The 16,847-nt window shown below is 40.9% G+C and overlaps 1 protein-coding gene across 3 annotated transcripts in view; it reads left to right on the plus strand.

Annotated features, from left to right (window-relative positions):
• GAREM1 (GRB2 associated regulator of MAPK1 subtype 1) overlaps positions 1-16,847 on the plus strand; it is a 105,217-nt gene that overhangs the window by 10,947 nt on the left and 77,423 nt on the right. For all 3 annotated transcript variants that reach the window (XM_030012036.2, XM_030012039.2, XM_030012035.2), the window contains exon 2: positions 13,587-13,727. In XM_030012036.2, the coding sequence (XP_029867896.1) occupies positions 13,587-13,727 (141 nt within the window). The remainder of the gene's footprint in view (positions 1-13,586; positions 13,728-16,847) is intronic.

Below are 16,847 nucleotides of genomic sequence, written 5' to 3' on the forward strand. Positions count from 1 at the left end.
TCTTACTTGAGTTGCATTTATGTAATTTCACTATGGTCAGACTTTTTTTTCTGTCTTTAGTCTCTGGATATGAAGCTATGTTATACTCATGGCAGGAGAATATAGAAAGCATCAGTGCATATGTGACTCACAGAGATGATAGGGTTCCGTATGAAAATACAAAATGTGACTACTTACACATGCTTGTTACTGCATTCACCAAACCCAGGATGTGGCTGTAGACAAACAGCTAAGCTGCAACACCGCTGCAGCTGAATGTAGGGCAAGCTGGAGGAAAAGATCATTTCTGTTGCATGTTTTATGGATTGCATTGTCAAATATAATTTGGGTTCCTGTCAATATATAACAAAATATCTTAAGACCAAATGGCCTGCGGGCAAAGATAAATGTGCCCTCAAGGGGAAAGTGAGGCATGACGGGCTTTTCTTCACTCTGCGTTCTGCGTGCTGCTCACCAAAAGTAGAAGCTTTCCTCCTCGCAGGAGGGTTTTATTTTTTTCTTTTTGTGCCTTCTTAAGATTATAAAAATATTATCAAAGGGATGTTATTCACTTATCCCTTAGGTTTTATTAAAAACAAAGCCATTCTTTTTATACCTTACAGTTTTAGTGTAGATTTTTCTGAAACAATGGAAATAAATTGCATTCAGGACTGTTCCTCATCAGAAAAGAATTAGGTGCAGCTTTGATTGCATTCCTCTTGTTAGTATTCCCATATTGCTCAGATGCTCTTACTGTACCGGGACGTAACCAAACCAAACAGGTGCCTAGTTACAGTTGAACATCCAAAATTTCTGTGTGTGTATGCGGTCAGCCCGTGTTTGAAGAGGCATTACTCTCTTATTAGTGATATTTGAATTTTTCCAGGTCGAGCAGAAGGGGCAAGATGGACATTGCTAAAATGCAAAGGCAACGATAGCCCCAACAAGCGGGTGCCGTGCGCACACAATCAATTAGTGCCTGCGCGGTCTCCGAGGGCATGGGGAGATGGGCCAGGCCACTGGGCAAGCAGCCAGGTGGCAACCCAACTTCAGAGCAGAGCTGAACTTTTGCTTGCTTCCAGCTGTTTTTATTCTGTCCTTAACCCAGGCTGCAAAAAAATCGGAGACAAATTAAAATGTAATGATGAGTTCTTTCAAAGCCAAAGAAAACTATGCTTGAGCAGCTCCTGCATTTGGGCTACTTCTATTTTTAATTGGGAGCTTGTCCAAGATGCCCCAAGTTCAAACAGGGATGACTGCTGTGCAACACAAAGCAGCGTAGTGTCTCTTTAGGACTTGGGATATATAATGAGAGGACTGAGCATGTTTACTTGGATACTATTTTAAAATATCATCTAATTATAAATAACTGTCAATGAGAGCTCCCCAGCTCTCATGCTGTGCCCAAGAAAAGTCTGAATGAATAGGCTGGTTTTCTGTCTGCCAGGGTAATCTAGAATCAAATTCTAGGTCTTAAATCCATGAGGTTGCTAGGGTTAAAATTTTCTTCCTTGCCGTCCTGAATCTGGGGAGCTTTAGCCAGACTTCCCTGACCAGAGTCCCAACCATTGCATGTGGGGAGAGATGACTTCTGCAGCAGCTGAGGTGTGCAGCTGCCTTCATTTTTATCAATTAAAGCAACCATTCTGTATCTGTGCTTGGAAATAAAATAGGAAGCCAGTAAAAGCATGTAGTGCAATGCTAAATGCTGACCTCCCACCTCTTAAGTATTAAGCTTCTCCAACTAGGCACCTGGTGCTAAACAGGCACGTGGAAGCGTATCGTCCAGTGGACCTCACGATGTTTATAGATGCATCTGAGCAGGAGCTTTCTAGCATGAGGAATGCTTGCCTCTAATGAAAGAAAAGCTTGTCTCTTTCAATGAAGTATTTAAAGGAGCTGATTTGGATGGCAGCAGGCTGCTTCTAAGTCTCATTACTGCGGTGTTTTTCTTTCGGTCAGGTAGCACTGTCATTCTCTTTATCCATACCTATCAGAGTGCTTATGAAAGCTACTCTTTGGATTCCTCATTTCCAAACCTGGTGCCTTGATTGCAAAGGGCAAATAAATATTTTAAATCTTTTTTTTTTTCCCCCTGACTTTGGCCATGAGAATTCAAAATGGAAAATAATCTAAACATGAGGCTGACGTAAAAATTCCTTTCTTTCCCCCTCTGTGGTAACACTAAACTAGGCTGAAACCTTTCTTGCATGCAATGAAAAGTTATTTAGCTTTCTCCTTCTCAATATTTCTAACCTGTGATCATTTTAAGTGTAGTTAAACTTGGCGTTCTTTGCTCTTATTCTTAACACTTCAGATTTGTGATCTTAGGTGACTTCAAAACCAGAAAACTTTCTTCCATAAGAATCTCAGTTTTCAATTGAGTGATTCTAAGATTTTTTTTGTTTCCTTCAAATAAAAGATACCATGATAAATAGTTGGCACTATTCAACATGTTGCAGGGTATTGGAGTAGTTTAAAGAATTGCTGAGACTTTCTAGGGTGGTTTGTAAGTAACCATGGTGATTGACTGTTCTGTTGGATCAATCTTACGGTGAAATCTGTCGTGAGGATACAGTAAATCTGCTGTTACATCTGATGATGCTCAGCATTAATAAGAGTAATTATGATAGCAGCAGAAAGTTACTGTGTTTTTGGAATGCAAATGTTAAGATGTTGTTGTACTGAGTGGGTTGGTTTTTTTTTTCCCCAGTGTGGGGGCGGAGAGCAGTCTGTGTTGAAAGATGTGTTTTGGCTTGTTTGGCTTGAGTTCATAAAAAGTAAGGTTTCTCATTCTGGGATGTTTGTTCTGAAGGCTTGAAACAAACACAAACAAAGCTCAATGAAAACTGTGTTGTTACTATTCTTCCCCCCCCCCCCCCAGTTTTCTTATGAACGCAAAGAAAGCAAGATGCCAAAGTTCAAACTGTGAGATTGCTGAAGTCAGCAGAGCATTTACCATCAGTGGTAGTGGCATCAGAGTTCCACATAGTGTTTATTTAAAATACTTGCACTCCTCTTCTCTGCAGTAGGTCAAACAGGTTTTGTGGTTTTTGTTTTTGGTTGGGGTTTTTCTGGGTTTTTTTGAAGACTCACTGAGATGCTGTCTCTGTATATTTGCAGCTAGAGAAGAGCTAGAGAAAAGCTTGTCTTGGAACAAACTGGATTTTTCAGTGGATTAATCTGTCCCATAGCCTTGTAACAAGATTATGGTTTATGCTGATTTGTTGCAACAGTACTGGTATATCCAGTCATTCCAATAGCAAAATGCTAATCCTAAAGAAATAAATCTGTCTTCTTGCTGGCAGGCATAAAAAGAATAGGGGGCTGAGAATCTCTGCTGTCGTTAGGTATTAGTGGGTGATAGCTTGAGTTCAGCATCAGTTGGATTGAAGCAATTTGATTGTATCAGGCTTTTGCAGAGGGGTTGGAAATTGCAGAAATAAAGCCTTATCTTCTTTCTGTTGATTGTGAAATATTTAATGGTCACCTAGAGCAAAGTTTGATCACAGTACTGTGAGGCTGAAGTGCATCAATGCACAAAGTACCGCAAGTAGTGATGTTAGGCTGTCTGAGGGTGATGCTGTCCTTGCCCCTTCCTTGCTAAGCAGGGGTGGAAGCAAACTGGGTGCCCTCTTGTTCAGACATGACTGAAAATTGTTGCAACGTGGCCAACCATAGCCAGCAACAGTTGTGTTTCATCCAAGGAAAAAGGTGTACAGTGGGAAGAGGCTTAATCATGGACAAACTATTTCTTGGGCAGATGTATCTTGACCAGCTCTTCCTGAAGCTGTGAGAAGATTCAGTGTCTCTCCCTCCACCATCCAAAGCTGAGACAAGTGTAATTGCCGGTAATGGACCTTGCTGCAGATGAGCAGTTTTGGGCAGCTGAGTGTCTCTGTCTAGGCTGGATGGGGTTGGATGATTCTCCTCGGTGTGCAGCAAAGTACCAGAGAGGCAGTCCGAAAATCTTGGTGAGTTTGTGAGGCACAACCTGAGCTGGTTTTGATGCCTGGGCTCTCCTGTGGCTCAAATAAAAATATTTAAAAAACAACCAAAACAAACAACAAAAAAAAACCCAAACCCAAAAGCACACCCTTTTTTTTTTTTTCTAAACCACTTTTGTAATATGAAAAGCAACTCTGAAGACCAACTGGTTGAATATTAATTTGAGAGACAGCACATAAGATTGTCAACTAACTTTGCCTAATCTTCCCTGCTTTAGTTGCAATTTTTTTTTGTTTTCTTGCTTTTGGCAAAGGAAAGAAGAATGTAAGTCATATTAAAATCAAAATGAGTATGAATCCTTATGCTGTCAGGGGAAGCCTTTCATCCACTGAAAGATGTGGAGTCTATGCAGCTGATGGAGGGTGAAGTCAATATTACTTTGTGTTCCTTTGGAGGGAGGGGTATTTGATTGCAGTTTGAATCATGACAGAAATACTGGTTGATCCAGATAACAGGAACCTGCACAAATGAATGTGCTGCAGGAATGGAACAATTAAACAGAAGTACATATTTAAAACTACGTGGGAAATTGTTTGAGAAGGAAGAAGGGAAACTGAAAAGTGAGGTTGTTAATCAACAGTCCTAGATATAACTGCAATTTTTATTCCACATCTTTTGTTGCAAGCTCAAAAGGTTGTGTAGCTGGGGACAGAGCCATCTGCTTTCATCTTTTCCACTGTGTTCAGTCCCAGACAGTCAGATGCAACCACTGTCAGGATCTCCTAATGAATCTGCCCACTTTAAATTAAAAATTTAGTACACTGCATTTTATAGCCCTGAGATGTTTAAATTTTAACGTGGGTTGGGTTTGTTTGGGTTGTTAGGTTTTTTTTTTTCTATCTTGCTCCTAGAAACTACAATATTTGCTTCTAGAAATTACAGTATTTACCCTTGTAACTCACTGGCAGTCTGTATTTAGACTTTGCATGATACACCCCCATGCAAGTTGTTTTGCTTTTCTTTAAACAAGGAAGTTTGTCTGATCAGCTAGATAAAAAAAATTATCAACCTTTTTTTGTGTCTGTATGGAATGACAAAATGAGACTGATAACATGGACAGGCTTTCAAAGCAGGTGTTTCTTCAGTAGTAGTAATGTTTTCTACAATTAGGTGCTCTTTTTACTTCTCTCCCATTTGGCATTTTATGCAAAAGTAACTCTTCCAAGCATTTATTTGTTCAGTCAAACTGACAAAAAAAACCCGTAAAATTTTCAATCCTTGTAGATCCAGTGTTCATTAATGTTGCTACAAGTGGGGTTCTTCCTGTGACGAAATACTGCTGGGGTTTTCTTTCCTTCCTTTGTTAAGGAACATTACAAGGATGTGAATTTTTTCCATACAAATTCCCATTGCTACTTCAAACTGGAAAATTCAGATGTTGTTCTCCTCCTAATGAACTTTTTCCTCTGACCTACATCACAGACCAGCGCAAGTTTTATTTTTGTGGAAGAAATAGCACTGGCAGGCTGAACAGCTCATTGAGATTTGACTCAGTAACCAAGTACAGTGCCAAAGCTTAAGCAAGCAAACCACCCTAATTTAATATTTATTAGTCTTTGACATTCATTGAGGTATGTCTCCATAGATAAATACCTAACAGATACTCTGGAGTATGATGCAGCCTGCAGAAAACAAAAGCTTTGACTTCCTCCCTCCACCCTCCCTCAGAGTTTACACAGGAGTTATTTGTCATGAGGAGAGGTTGCATGACCTGCTGAATAATAATAAAATAAAATTAATTGTCCTAATTTGAATATTCAGACTTAACAAGAACTTTGTGTTTCTTCCCCCCAAATGTAAACTCCAAACTCAGTGTTAGAAAAGAAGAAAGCTTTAAATATTAGTGAAATGATCTGTAGGAGGAGAGGCACCTGTTTTACCACAGCAGCATCTCACTGGCAGTGCAACTGAGTGCTGGAGGTGAAGGATTATATGTTGACAGCACTCTGGTAAATGGGAAGTCGGATGGAAGCTGTCCCATGCACTGTTGCAGTTTCAGTCTGCCTGAAACAACAAAACCACTTGGTGACTTTAGATGATGTCTGTGCTTATAAGGGGAAAAGGGCATTTGTTCCCTTGTTCCTTCTTCCCCTTGATGACAACTGCCGTCAGATGGTCATGTATGACAGCGCTGCAGGTATTTGATTAACAAATAGAATACCGTGGGTTCGTCTTCTACTGCGTTGTCACATACTCGTTTCTTGTTTCTCCTCCATTGCATGTATTAAAACCAGAGAGGGTAATTTAAGAGCGCAGTCTTGTCCCCTAAGTGAAAGAATTCATACTGCTCTTTGAATTTGAACTCCAATAAAAATAGATGCTAAGCCTCAAAGATATTGGAAAATTGACTACTTGGAGTTCTCTTCCAGTAGCCTGTTGCCCATGCTAACAGTTTGGGGCTTTTTGTATATGTTTTTCAAAGAACTTGTACTCTTACTAACATAAAAGCAACACACTCAGTGCAGTGCTTCTTGAGCGCTAGTGATGCCTCCGTGTGTCCCTGTGTCAAATGAGACCAAATTGAAGTTAACAGTGAAAAATCTTTGTGATGCAGCCTGACGTAGAGCTTGATCTTTTTTGGGCTACTTGTTTTGTATGCAACAAGGAGTTGCTGTCTGCTGTTTTTTTGCGGACGGCTATGCCTTGTTTTTTGTTGTCTTGTATTTCAAGAGATCAGAAGCCCAAACAACCAACTGGTTGAACAAGAACCAAAGTGTTGGGAGCTGTTTGAAGATTGTGTAAAGGATGAGCCTGACAGTGAAAGGAAACACAGATTCCCAGATGAGAATGGCCCTGAGTTATGACTGATGGTTTTTTTTAAAGGCAAAAGGATGCTGTGGTGCCCAGCCTGGTTTTAACACCTGACAATACCACAAAGCCTACCTTGGAGAGGCTGCAGGTGCCTGTGATGCTCAGAGGCCCTCATTGCCAAGGAGGCTGAAGTTCATGTGCGCAATGCCCACAGTTAGTAGGTGCTTGCTGTGCACAGCTGGGTGTTTCTGACCTTCACGTGTGCTGGCTCATCGGTGCTAGGCCCTGGGCTCCCCACTTTTAGATGGGGGACCCCTGAGCTTTTGTGCTGAGAGGAGGCCTTGGCTTCAGCTTTTACCTGCTGTGAATCTTCCAATAAGATGAAAAGAAATCAAATTTATCTTAAGGTGTTACCTCTGTGGGAGCTATGTGACTAGCACATGTTTGCAGAAACACAAGTTTCCATTTCCAAAAACAACACAGCTTTTATTAGTTGACTGGTGTACGGCATTGTAGGTTCCTTCTTTTGGGGTAGAAAAGCAGTGCTGGCATTTATATTTGTGCTAGCAGTGTGACCTCCCTCTGACCTGAAACATCTCTTTGCACAGAGCCATGAAGTCCATAATACTGTCTTTTTATTATTTTTTTTTTTTTTTAAGCAATAGATTATAACTTCATTTCATACTGGCTGGGACTGTGCTTTGTCTTTCCTGATGCGGTAGGATGTTAAGGTGTATCTTAATGCATGGCTTGTTGGTCCTCAGCCAGGGAAAGTCCAGTGAAGCTGCATGTCCAGTGAAGCAGATGCTGTGTAAGTAAGGCTCCTCAGTGCAATGATAGCATGATAAATAAGTAAGAACCTCACTTCTTTCTTTTTTCTGGCTTCTAATCATTCTGCTTTCTCTTAGCTTCCAGTTGTTGCAAAATAAACCTTGGTTGCTAGTCGTCCCTTGTAACACTAGCCACGTGCTGGCAGTTCTTCGTAGTTCTTTCACAGCAGATGTGCTCACCTGACCAGCCAGCCACTTCTTTTTGCTCTTCCACAAATTAACCCTTCTTTCCTAGCAAATGTTCGGGCAAGCTCCAGTGGGGGTAAAGTTGAAGTTATTAATTCGTGTGGTTTTGTAGGTACCTGGCTGAGCACCCACTGAAATGATTTTTAATGTTGCTGAGATTTTTCTGTGTAATGATATGTTATGCGATTGTGGAACATTAGACGGAATAATTAAACTCACCACCTACTTAACTGACCAAGGCAGGCTGGGTGATGCACTTAATTGTACGGCATCTGTTACCTTGCATGCAGATGGTGTTCAGGCTTAATGAAAACACATGGCCCAAAGTCTTGATGAGTTTTCCCTGGGGTTTTGCAGGCATCCTCCTCACCAGCTATTTCATAAAGCCATCGTAAGTTTCTCATGAGCTCCAAGCTCTTTTCTGTAAGCCTTTTTGTTCCAGGAAGAGCAAATTCTGCATGCTTGAACTGATGTGCAAGGGACAGCATTAAGCTCGCTTTACAGTCTTCTGTGATGAATGAGATGAGAGGAATGTCTCCGTAACGATCTTCCTGGCAGGAGGAGATGGTATCTAGTTCATCTGGCGTGTGTAAATGGTATCTGTTACGTTGCTGGAACCTTGCATGCGACTTCTTCTCTTTCTCTGAATTGCTCGTTACCTACTATTTTAATGTCTCCAGACGCAAAGCTTATGCTTTAAGGCAGTGATGCAAACTCTTAGCCAAGATGACAAAGTGTGTGGCATTATAAAGCGTTTATATTCCTGTAGATCACTGCTTATTTTTGGCAATGTAGATTCTGTGAGTGAATGAGTCATGTTGGTCTGCACATTTTGGAGTGACTTGAATGTTAGTTTCTCAATACTAGGAGGAGAACCTTATAAGTTGTTTGGTTTGGGTTTGGTTTTTTTTTTTTTTATTCCATTTGTTTCATGATTTTTCTGTAGTGGTTGTTGTTGAAAGGTCCTTGCTGTCTTTGGCGAACCGGAGTATGTGGGATCTGTGTGAATTTTCTTTTATGGACTGTAATGGGCCAAGCTTTAATTGTTGATCCAGAAGGAAGCGAAGAGGAGGTGGGAGTGCTCAGACACTTCAAAACTGGAGGGGGTCTTCAGTTCTACTCCTGAGGCTTTACCCCAGATACTTGGAAACTGTGAAATGCTGAACTAAATAGAAGTATGTGTCTTGAGAAAGTAAGTGGTAGCAACAACCTGCAGGGAGGTCAGTGCTTGCTTCAAAAGCAATGAGCTTCCTTCTGTGCTGTAGCATTGCGATATATAAGCTTGGTCTCTGCACATAGCCAGCCTCTGTTTTCTCACCTGGTTCTTAAAAACTGCAGGTGAAAACAAAAATTCATCTCCAAACTTGCAGATAGAGGTATCCTGCTTACAGTCTTGCTGCAGTTGTTAACTGTTAATTTGAGATTGGAGTGTTTACAATGATAGAGCCAAGATTTGCCAAATGTGGATGATCCAGTTTTGGAACTGGAAAGAATTATTAAAGAAGTATTGGCATTTAATGTAGGTGGTATTTAATAAGCATGGGACTCTTGATTAAGCAATTACTTTTTTTTTTTTTTTCAACTGAATCAACATGTGAACAATTTTCCTTTTGTGGTCAGTGTTCCCTTTGCAATTGCCCTTCAACAAGGGTGGGTTTTACAATATTTGTAGGTTTTAGGAATTGCATGGAAATGGATCATGTAATTAAAAAATGGTAATACATCTTATTTTTAATGAACACATGAATAGCTGTTACAGTGCTGCTTGTGATGCATGATGAAGTAGCCCAAATACTGGTCATGGTCAGAGTGCTTATAGGAGGACAGCTTGTGTAGGAACATACTGGCGAACTTTTCAGTTCGGAGGTGTGAGGCTTTTATTGACATGCAGGGATGGGTGTTGACGCTTTATTTAGGGTTTAGGCACTGTTGGCGAATCATGGGTTTCTTAGTCTTGGGCATTATTATGAAGAAACTTGACTCATATTTTGGAAAGATGTAGGCAACTTGGGGAAGGGTGGGGAATTGCATGTGATAATTCATTGCTTCTCTGACTTTTATTTGGGGGAAAAAACCCAACACAAGTATTTGCCTGTAGATTCTTTGTAGTGGTTTAATTATATTGCAGGCGTGTGGGGCAGGGAGGAGAGGGTGAGAAGATAAAGCTAATCCATATTTGATCATAGGAGACAAAACTGTTACTAAAGATTAGTGGCCTGTGTTCTCTATTTTCTCATGGCGTCTGATTTTTGTGTAAGCAGCAGTGTAGGAGTATGTTGAATAGGTGAGAACCGAGTTGCATAGTTGGTGGATGCGAGGACTGCCGAATTCTCTCCCACATAGTTAAAATGTGATTAATGAAAGGCTTGCATAACCTGTGTTACTGAGTCAGGGGAAAAATCAGATCGGATATGTGTGGCTGTTTTGCAAGGTACAGTTGTCTGGGAAAAGTGTAAAGGACTAAGTCTGTAGGGCTGTGCTTGGGCCGGGAGCTGAGTCATGTCGCTCGGGTCAGAGGTGTCTCCTGCCTGAAAGGTCCTCCTCTGCAGGAGGAGACCGCTTTAAGGGCAGCGAGCAAGTCTTCCGGGGGGAGACAGCCTAGAAAGAAAATGGAAGAAAGAAGAGAGTATGTATTGCAATATTCTGTTGTCCTCAGTCATGTTTGACTCTTCCTTGTATTCCCTCCCATAGCACGGAGGCCGTCGTTAGCCAGGTGGTTTTGCGAGTCCATTAATGCCTTTGGTGACAAGGAGCCTCTTCCTATAAAGCCGCCCCAGGAATCCGTCTCGCCCACGGTTCGGAAAGAGCAGGGCTGGGTACGGGCAGGCCGGCCCGTTGTGAGGGAGCCGGCGGGCCGGTGGTGAACTCCCCGCTGCCTCCGCCCCACCTCCTCTCCTCCGCTCGCTCTCCCACAGAAAAGCATGACATTCGTTTCCAATGTGATCGGTTGGAGCAAATAATTGGTGTAACAAGAATTGTGGTTTCCAAGGTTCTGTTTAAAAAATACAGCTACTTCCAGCTGCAGACTTAATTACGTAGTCACTCTTGGGCCTGCCTTAGTAATCTCTTTTTACACTCACCTGTCCCACCCAGTTTTAGTGGAGTAACCACTTAAACAGATCATGGCATGTGAGCCACGACTGGAAGCACCTTTTCATAATGGGCGTCTTTATTTTCCTGAGAATGTCTTTCTCAGACTCTTCGAGGGTGACCCATACTGTAATTATTTCCCTGCGATCCTGGATGTAGAATCCAGCCTTCCTTTAGGCAACGTTCTGAAATTATAGCTACAGATTTTAAGTCAGAGAAAAAGCATACCAGAGATGCTTTGTATTTCCTTCAAAATTTGTTTACCGCTGTCAGTGAAGCTAGGAAAATACTAGTTCTTCCCTTAGGTGTCACCGGTTTTATTTTGTTGTGGGATGGAATAATTACTTGTTGCCATGGATTATAGAAAGCATAAGTGTAACTCTAAACTGAAACATGAGTTTCAAATAACACCATATATTTTTTTATTATTATTATTATTATTATCATTATTATTATTATTATGTTTTCACCCCAGATTGTAAAACTCTGTTGCAGCAAGCTGAAGATAATTTTTATATGTATTAGGAGTTACCCTGTGAGCAGAAAACAGGAGGTGCTCAAGGTCAGATGATCTGGTAAAATTTAGTGGGTGTGTGACTGACTCCTCTAGCAAATGTATCTGAATTTTCTTCAAGATACGGATGGGACCAAAGAGTTCTCCGGTGCCGCATGGCAGTTTTGCCACTCATCCCTAGGCTTTCCGAGGTCTCTCCTCCCAGTGCGCTGTGGGCGGAGGGGTGGTGCTTCCCAGGGAGCAGGACCTGGTGTTAAGCAGCCTGTCTGCCTGGCTGGGCTGCTGAGGGATGTGGTCCAAGGAGCACATGGAAACCAGTTCTTGAAGTGTCCTGCTTACCTGGAAGTACTTTCTGTGCTCTGAAAAAGAAGCAAACGTGGAAATGGCACCTTCATAGGAGCAAGAATAGCTAGTACTAAGGAGCTCTGTATACCTTGTTTTGTTTTGGTTTTTGTTCCCCTTCTACACCCACACAACAGCAGTTTATTCACAGTTATAAGTTAAAGCCCCAAATGTACAAAACGGGACCTTTTTTTAAGTTTTAACAGGCCGTGGGACAGCAGACCCAGGGAAGTCCATCTCTCGGACCCTACGGGTTGGGGAGGGTCTCTCCCTCGTTTAGCCAAACCCAAGTTTCTGGAGGAAACAAGCAGAATCCTGTGGCTGGAGAGTGTCGGAGCAGATGGTCATAATGGTCTCGTCTGATTTAAAATCTAACAGTTCTCACACGCACCAGTTGCTGCGTTTTGAATTGTGTAGGAGGGCACTTTCTGATAGAATGGGAGCATGAAATTAGGCAGGAACAGGGTGTGTAGTAGCCATTGCCTACGGTGGAAAAGATTGCCTGGTGTGGGCAAAAAAAAAGCTCAATGGGAAGTATCTCTCCTCTGCAGAGATTGAACAGGGGAAATGTCTGCTGCCCCAGGCTGAGGAAAGACTCATTCTTCTACTGACTTTAAAGACTATCAGAGGACAGTGAAGAGAAAGTGCAGTTTGTTGTAGTAGCTGAAGGGGATGGGTTTTGTCCAAACTTGAATCCAGGGCTAAACTACTTGCTTTATTTTTGGCTGTAACTGCAGAGGGCTGGTGGGAGAAAAGGAAAATGAAATTTAAAGCTTCATTATTATTGGCCCATGTTTAATGTCTACTAAGCGTTCCTGAAATTTCACGTGGCTGCTTTAAAGGCACTTTGAGAAACGCTGTTTTCTGTGTGTTTAATGCAGAAGTGTACTGAGCAGGACTGCAGGTATATAAGAGCAGTCTGCCACGATACACCCGGCTCTGTGAAATTTTGTTCATATATCATGCTTGAGATGTATAGCTGGCCCAATGAGTAGTCTGTCTAATGTGGCTCTTCCAATTGCTGGAAAGCCAAGCAAAGCACTCTAGTCCCGATCAGGCACTGCAGCCGGTAGAGCAGGGGAGAGTACTTGGCAGAAATGCAGATGATTTGGTAGGGACAGGGGAAGAAAGGAGAGCTGGGTCTCTGGCTGTGTTTGGGATGGATTTCACAGAGGGGGCATTACAAAGATGAGCTGGACGTTATCGGGGGGGGGCTTCTGGTTGAATTTATCTCTGAGAGAGGACTTTGGTGTGTGTTCAATTTTTTTTATTTATTTATTTATCCTCATTATGTGGCAGGATAAAGTTTACAGACATAGGAATGGCTAATTAAGCAGTGACTTGCAAAGGGATAGAATGACAAAGCTGAAATCTCTATATCTGCAAGTGTGATAGCCAATTACTTCATAGTGATGAACAAGATTTGGCTTCAGGTGGCTGTAGGGTAGTGTGACGCTGATCTTTCAACATAAAAAACTGTACTTTTTTGGGTTTCTTTAAAAATTAGAAGAGCTCTTAAGTATTTGTATCAAGTGAGATAGGCAGACATAAATAGAGATATGAAAAGTCTATTTATACTGAAAGCTGAAAAAGGAGCCCCAGAGCCACTGCTGAGTAATCTGGATTACATCTCTGTGCTATTGTATTCACGCACTGAGTTGTTTTGCTTTATGTTTGTTTTCTGTAAAGTGCTTATGTTGCAAAAATGAATACTGTGTAGAATTGAAATTTACTTAATTGGATTTTTAAATATCAAAAGTCTGAAAAAAATAAACAGCAATAAGAATAAACGCTTGTTGTGAAGTTTTCCTAATTCTTCATGCAGTAAGTGTGATTTTATTTCATTTTTTATTTTTTAAAAAAAAAACCCTACATCTGTTTTGCAGGAGAAACTGTAGAAGGCCTTCGAGAGAGTGATTATCTTCTGATTCATTCATGTCGGCAGTGGACAACAATTACAGCTCACAGTCTGGAGGAGGGTCACTACGTCATAGGGCCAAAGATAGAAATCCCTGTACATTATGCAGGTAAAGCTATTGTTGACCTGAAATAAAAATTCAAAGAGAATGAATTGCCTACCACTTAACACTGATCACTTTATTTGACAGAGTGAAGCTAAGTCTCTGATGCCAGTGTCTGTCACTTAACTTTTTGATAATGTTACAGAGCGCAAGAGATACTGACTTACTCCCAGGGCTACTATATAGATGTATTTCATTGGGCAGCGCATGGACAGAACATCAGCTATGTAGAAGAATTGGTTTCAATTTGAATATAATGTATTGCCAGCACTTCTCATCTGTGAATGTGGTGACAAAAGTGTGAAAGTTTGAAAATGCCTTGAAATGTTTGGTCAAAGATGGAATGGGTTTTACGCTTCATTGCATATTCAAACTGGAGGGGATTTTTTTTAATATTTCCATGTTAAAACCCAGGGACCCTTCACAATAATACTTCAGTTTTACAGTAATGCTCCTCAGTAGTTCCTTGTCACTGTCTGCCTTTTTGGATGATGCAGTAATACTGTTGTTCTGAGTAGATATGATGCAACTAATCCATATTTATTATACGATTTCAAATTATTTTTACTTTTCTAGGAAATTATTTTTAATACTGTTTCCTACTGCTTAATGTCCTTATTCACAAGCTGAATAGAGCAATACTATGTGAGTGGGAAGTGCTTATCTTGCTGCAGTGGATACAAAAATTTAAAGAGCTGGAAAGTGTGGACTGAAAGAGCCATGGCTACGACGCAAAGACTTGGGCTTAGTGTCTTACTTGGTCTTCTGTACAGCCAGTTGTCAGTTGAGTAATCTGCTCAGCTCTCTTACGGTGTCCTTTAAAATGTTGGTGCAATGACGGTGTGCTGAGTTGTACAAGAGCTGACTGAAATGTTTTATTTCAGTCACACCAGTGCTGCAACTGCAGTGATGCACCCTATTTCAGTGACGAAAATTACACCAGTTGCCTTCTTATGTACTGATTCTCCTTGGAGTTCACCTCTGGAAGGTTAATTTTTTTTAAGACACATTTAAAAGCTTTGGTCTGATGGCATATAGTGTCATAATACATGTGGCTTTAAAACTCTCTGAGTTTAACTTTCTTAGTATAAAGTTTCTAGTGCTTATGCTTAGTAACATTGATTTTTTTTTTTTTTTTTTTTTTTTTTTTTTTTTTTTTTTTTTTTTTTTTTTCCAAACACCTCCTGGCTGCATAAGCTTCAGTGCTGTGGCCAGATAAACACTTCCTTCAAACTGAATGCTGCATTTTAAAATCCTCACTGTGATTCCTGGAGGAAGGGGAACAGAAAATAAAATGGTTATTGGCATGAAAGAAGATTGGATCTTAAGGGGTTTACTAAAGCTTGATTCTTAATTTTTAAAAAATTAACAAAGATCTGCTAAGCAGATTTTCATGACTCTTCATAATTCCATTCATTCATAGCCTAAATTTACATAGATACCAGCAAAATCAAAGTCTCTCCCCTAACATACTGCTATAGTATCAATGTCCTCTTCTTCCTGGCTTGCGTTAATGCAGGAAAAGAGTGTGCGTTTAGTTAGCAGAATACATTTTGCTGTCAAACAATCTCCAGAAAGTTCCCTGCCATAAATTCCTCGTTAATGAGATGAAAATATATGAAAGCTCAGAAACTGCCATGTAGTGAGGGCACTTACTGAATATGTGACGGGCTCCAATGTTGCAAAAGGAACTTCATGAAAATGGTCAGTGCTAACTTGCAGTACCAGAGCATGTCTCATGGGCTTGCCTACAAGAAAGGAGAGACAAGTCTAAGCATGTGAAGGTTTAGTTAGCAAAGCACTGCAGTTGGTGCTTGGGTGCTAACATCTAAATGCATTTAGAGAAGTCTCCCATACCCTAAAGATTAATTTATGCTGCTGTGGAGTACCATACAGAGATCCACAAGCTAACACTGAGTGCGCTTTCAGTGCTGCATTGTGCAGTGCCTCGCGTTTACTGCTTTTGGGATCCAGAATCCTGCGCTAAAGAGGCAAAGTTTAATGTAGCTGCCTCAGAAGACTTGCTGGGCTGGGTACTGACCTGACACAGTTATGCTGCTAGCTCTGGAGCTAGCTGGGGCGTCTGCTCTTCAGTGAGCTCTGGGAAGGCTGGGCAGTGGGAGTGCTCCAGAATCATCACCTTTCTGGGGAGGACGTTCTGCTACTGAAAGGTAGTGCTGTCTGGTGGCGATTGCTGTGTGAGGGCTGGCATAGCCCTCCACTTGCACGCGAGAACTTTCCATCTTTGCAGAAAGCACAACTAGAACAGTTGGAAGAATGCGTATATGGGGCTCAGGCATTAGTTTTTGGTTTTAGAGGACGGGTTTTATGACCTCATAGGCAAATGTTTTTAAACTCTATTGCAGTATAAATTTTGGATTATAGGACTGACTGTTTGCATGCTTTAACTTTAAACTTCCGTCAAGTAAGATGTACTGCCTACCAGAATGACCCTTAGAGATGGAACGTAAGAGTTCATGAAAATTACTTTCTAGGTTTGTTTCAGCTTTAATGGCATAATTTTTTTTTTTTTAACACCTAGCAGAATTTTAATGTAGCAAATTGCAGAATGATTTTGGTTGCAACACTTGAGCAGGAAGGGAAGTTGAAACTGATGTTATTCTCCTGAGATTATGGGTTTAAGTACTACAAAGTCATCACTCACGTATATAAATATGAGTATAAAGTAAATCTGATTTTGCTACTTGCTAAATCAGGTTTTGATACAGTTATTAAACCTAAATACAATAAAGCCTTATTAAAGAAGGAAAATGCTGTATTTTACATTTAAGTGAAATCTCATTAACAGAACCTGAGTTCTGCAGTCCTGCCAATGGTCCTTTCCCTACTGGGAAACTGCTACCCTGGTTGTTTCAGTTGGGGATGGCTGACATAGTTAATTTTTGCTGTTGATGTCAAAGAACACTCATATATGATGGCTGTTAGTCTAACCGTTCTCTCTTGAATACTCTTTCCAGTTTGCTTCTCTAAAGTTAGAGTTAATGTAGCATTGAGTTCAATTTTCATGTAATTAAAACCAAATGGCTAATGTGTTTCTGGCTCCTAAAACAGAAGAGGTCTTCATGTGCATGTAGAATGCAGAGCAGATCAAAATTACTGTCCTGA

The sequence above is a fragment of the Aquila chrysaetos genome, chromosome 4, assembly GCF_900496995.4.
Source record: "Aquila chrysaetos chrysaetos chromosome 4, bAquChr1.4, whole genome shotgun sequence".
NCBI classification, from domain to species: domain Eukaryota; kingdom Metazoa; phylum Chordata; class Aves; order Accipitriformes; family Accipitridae; genus Aquila; species Aquila chrysaetos.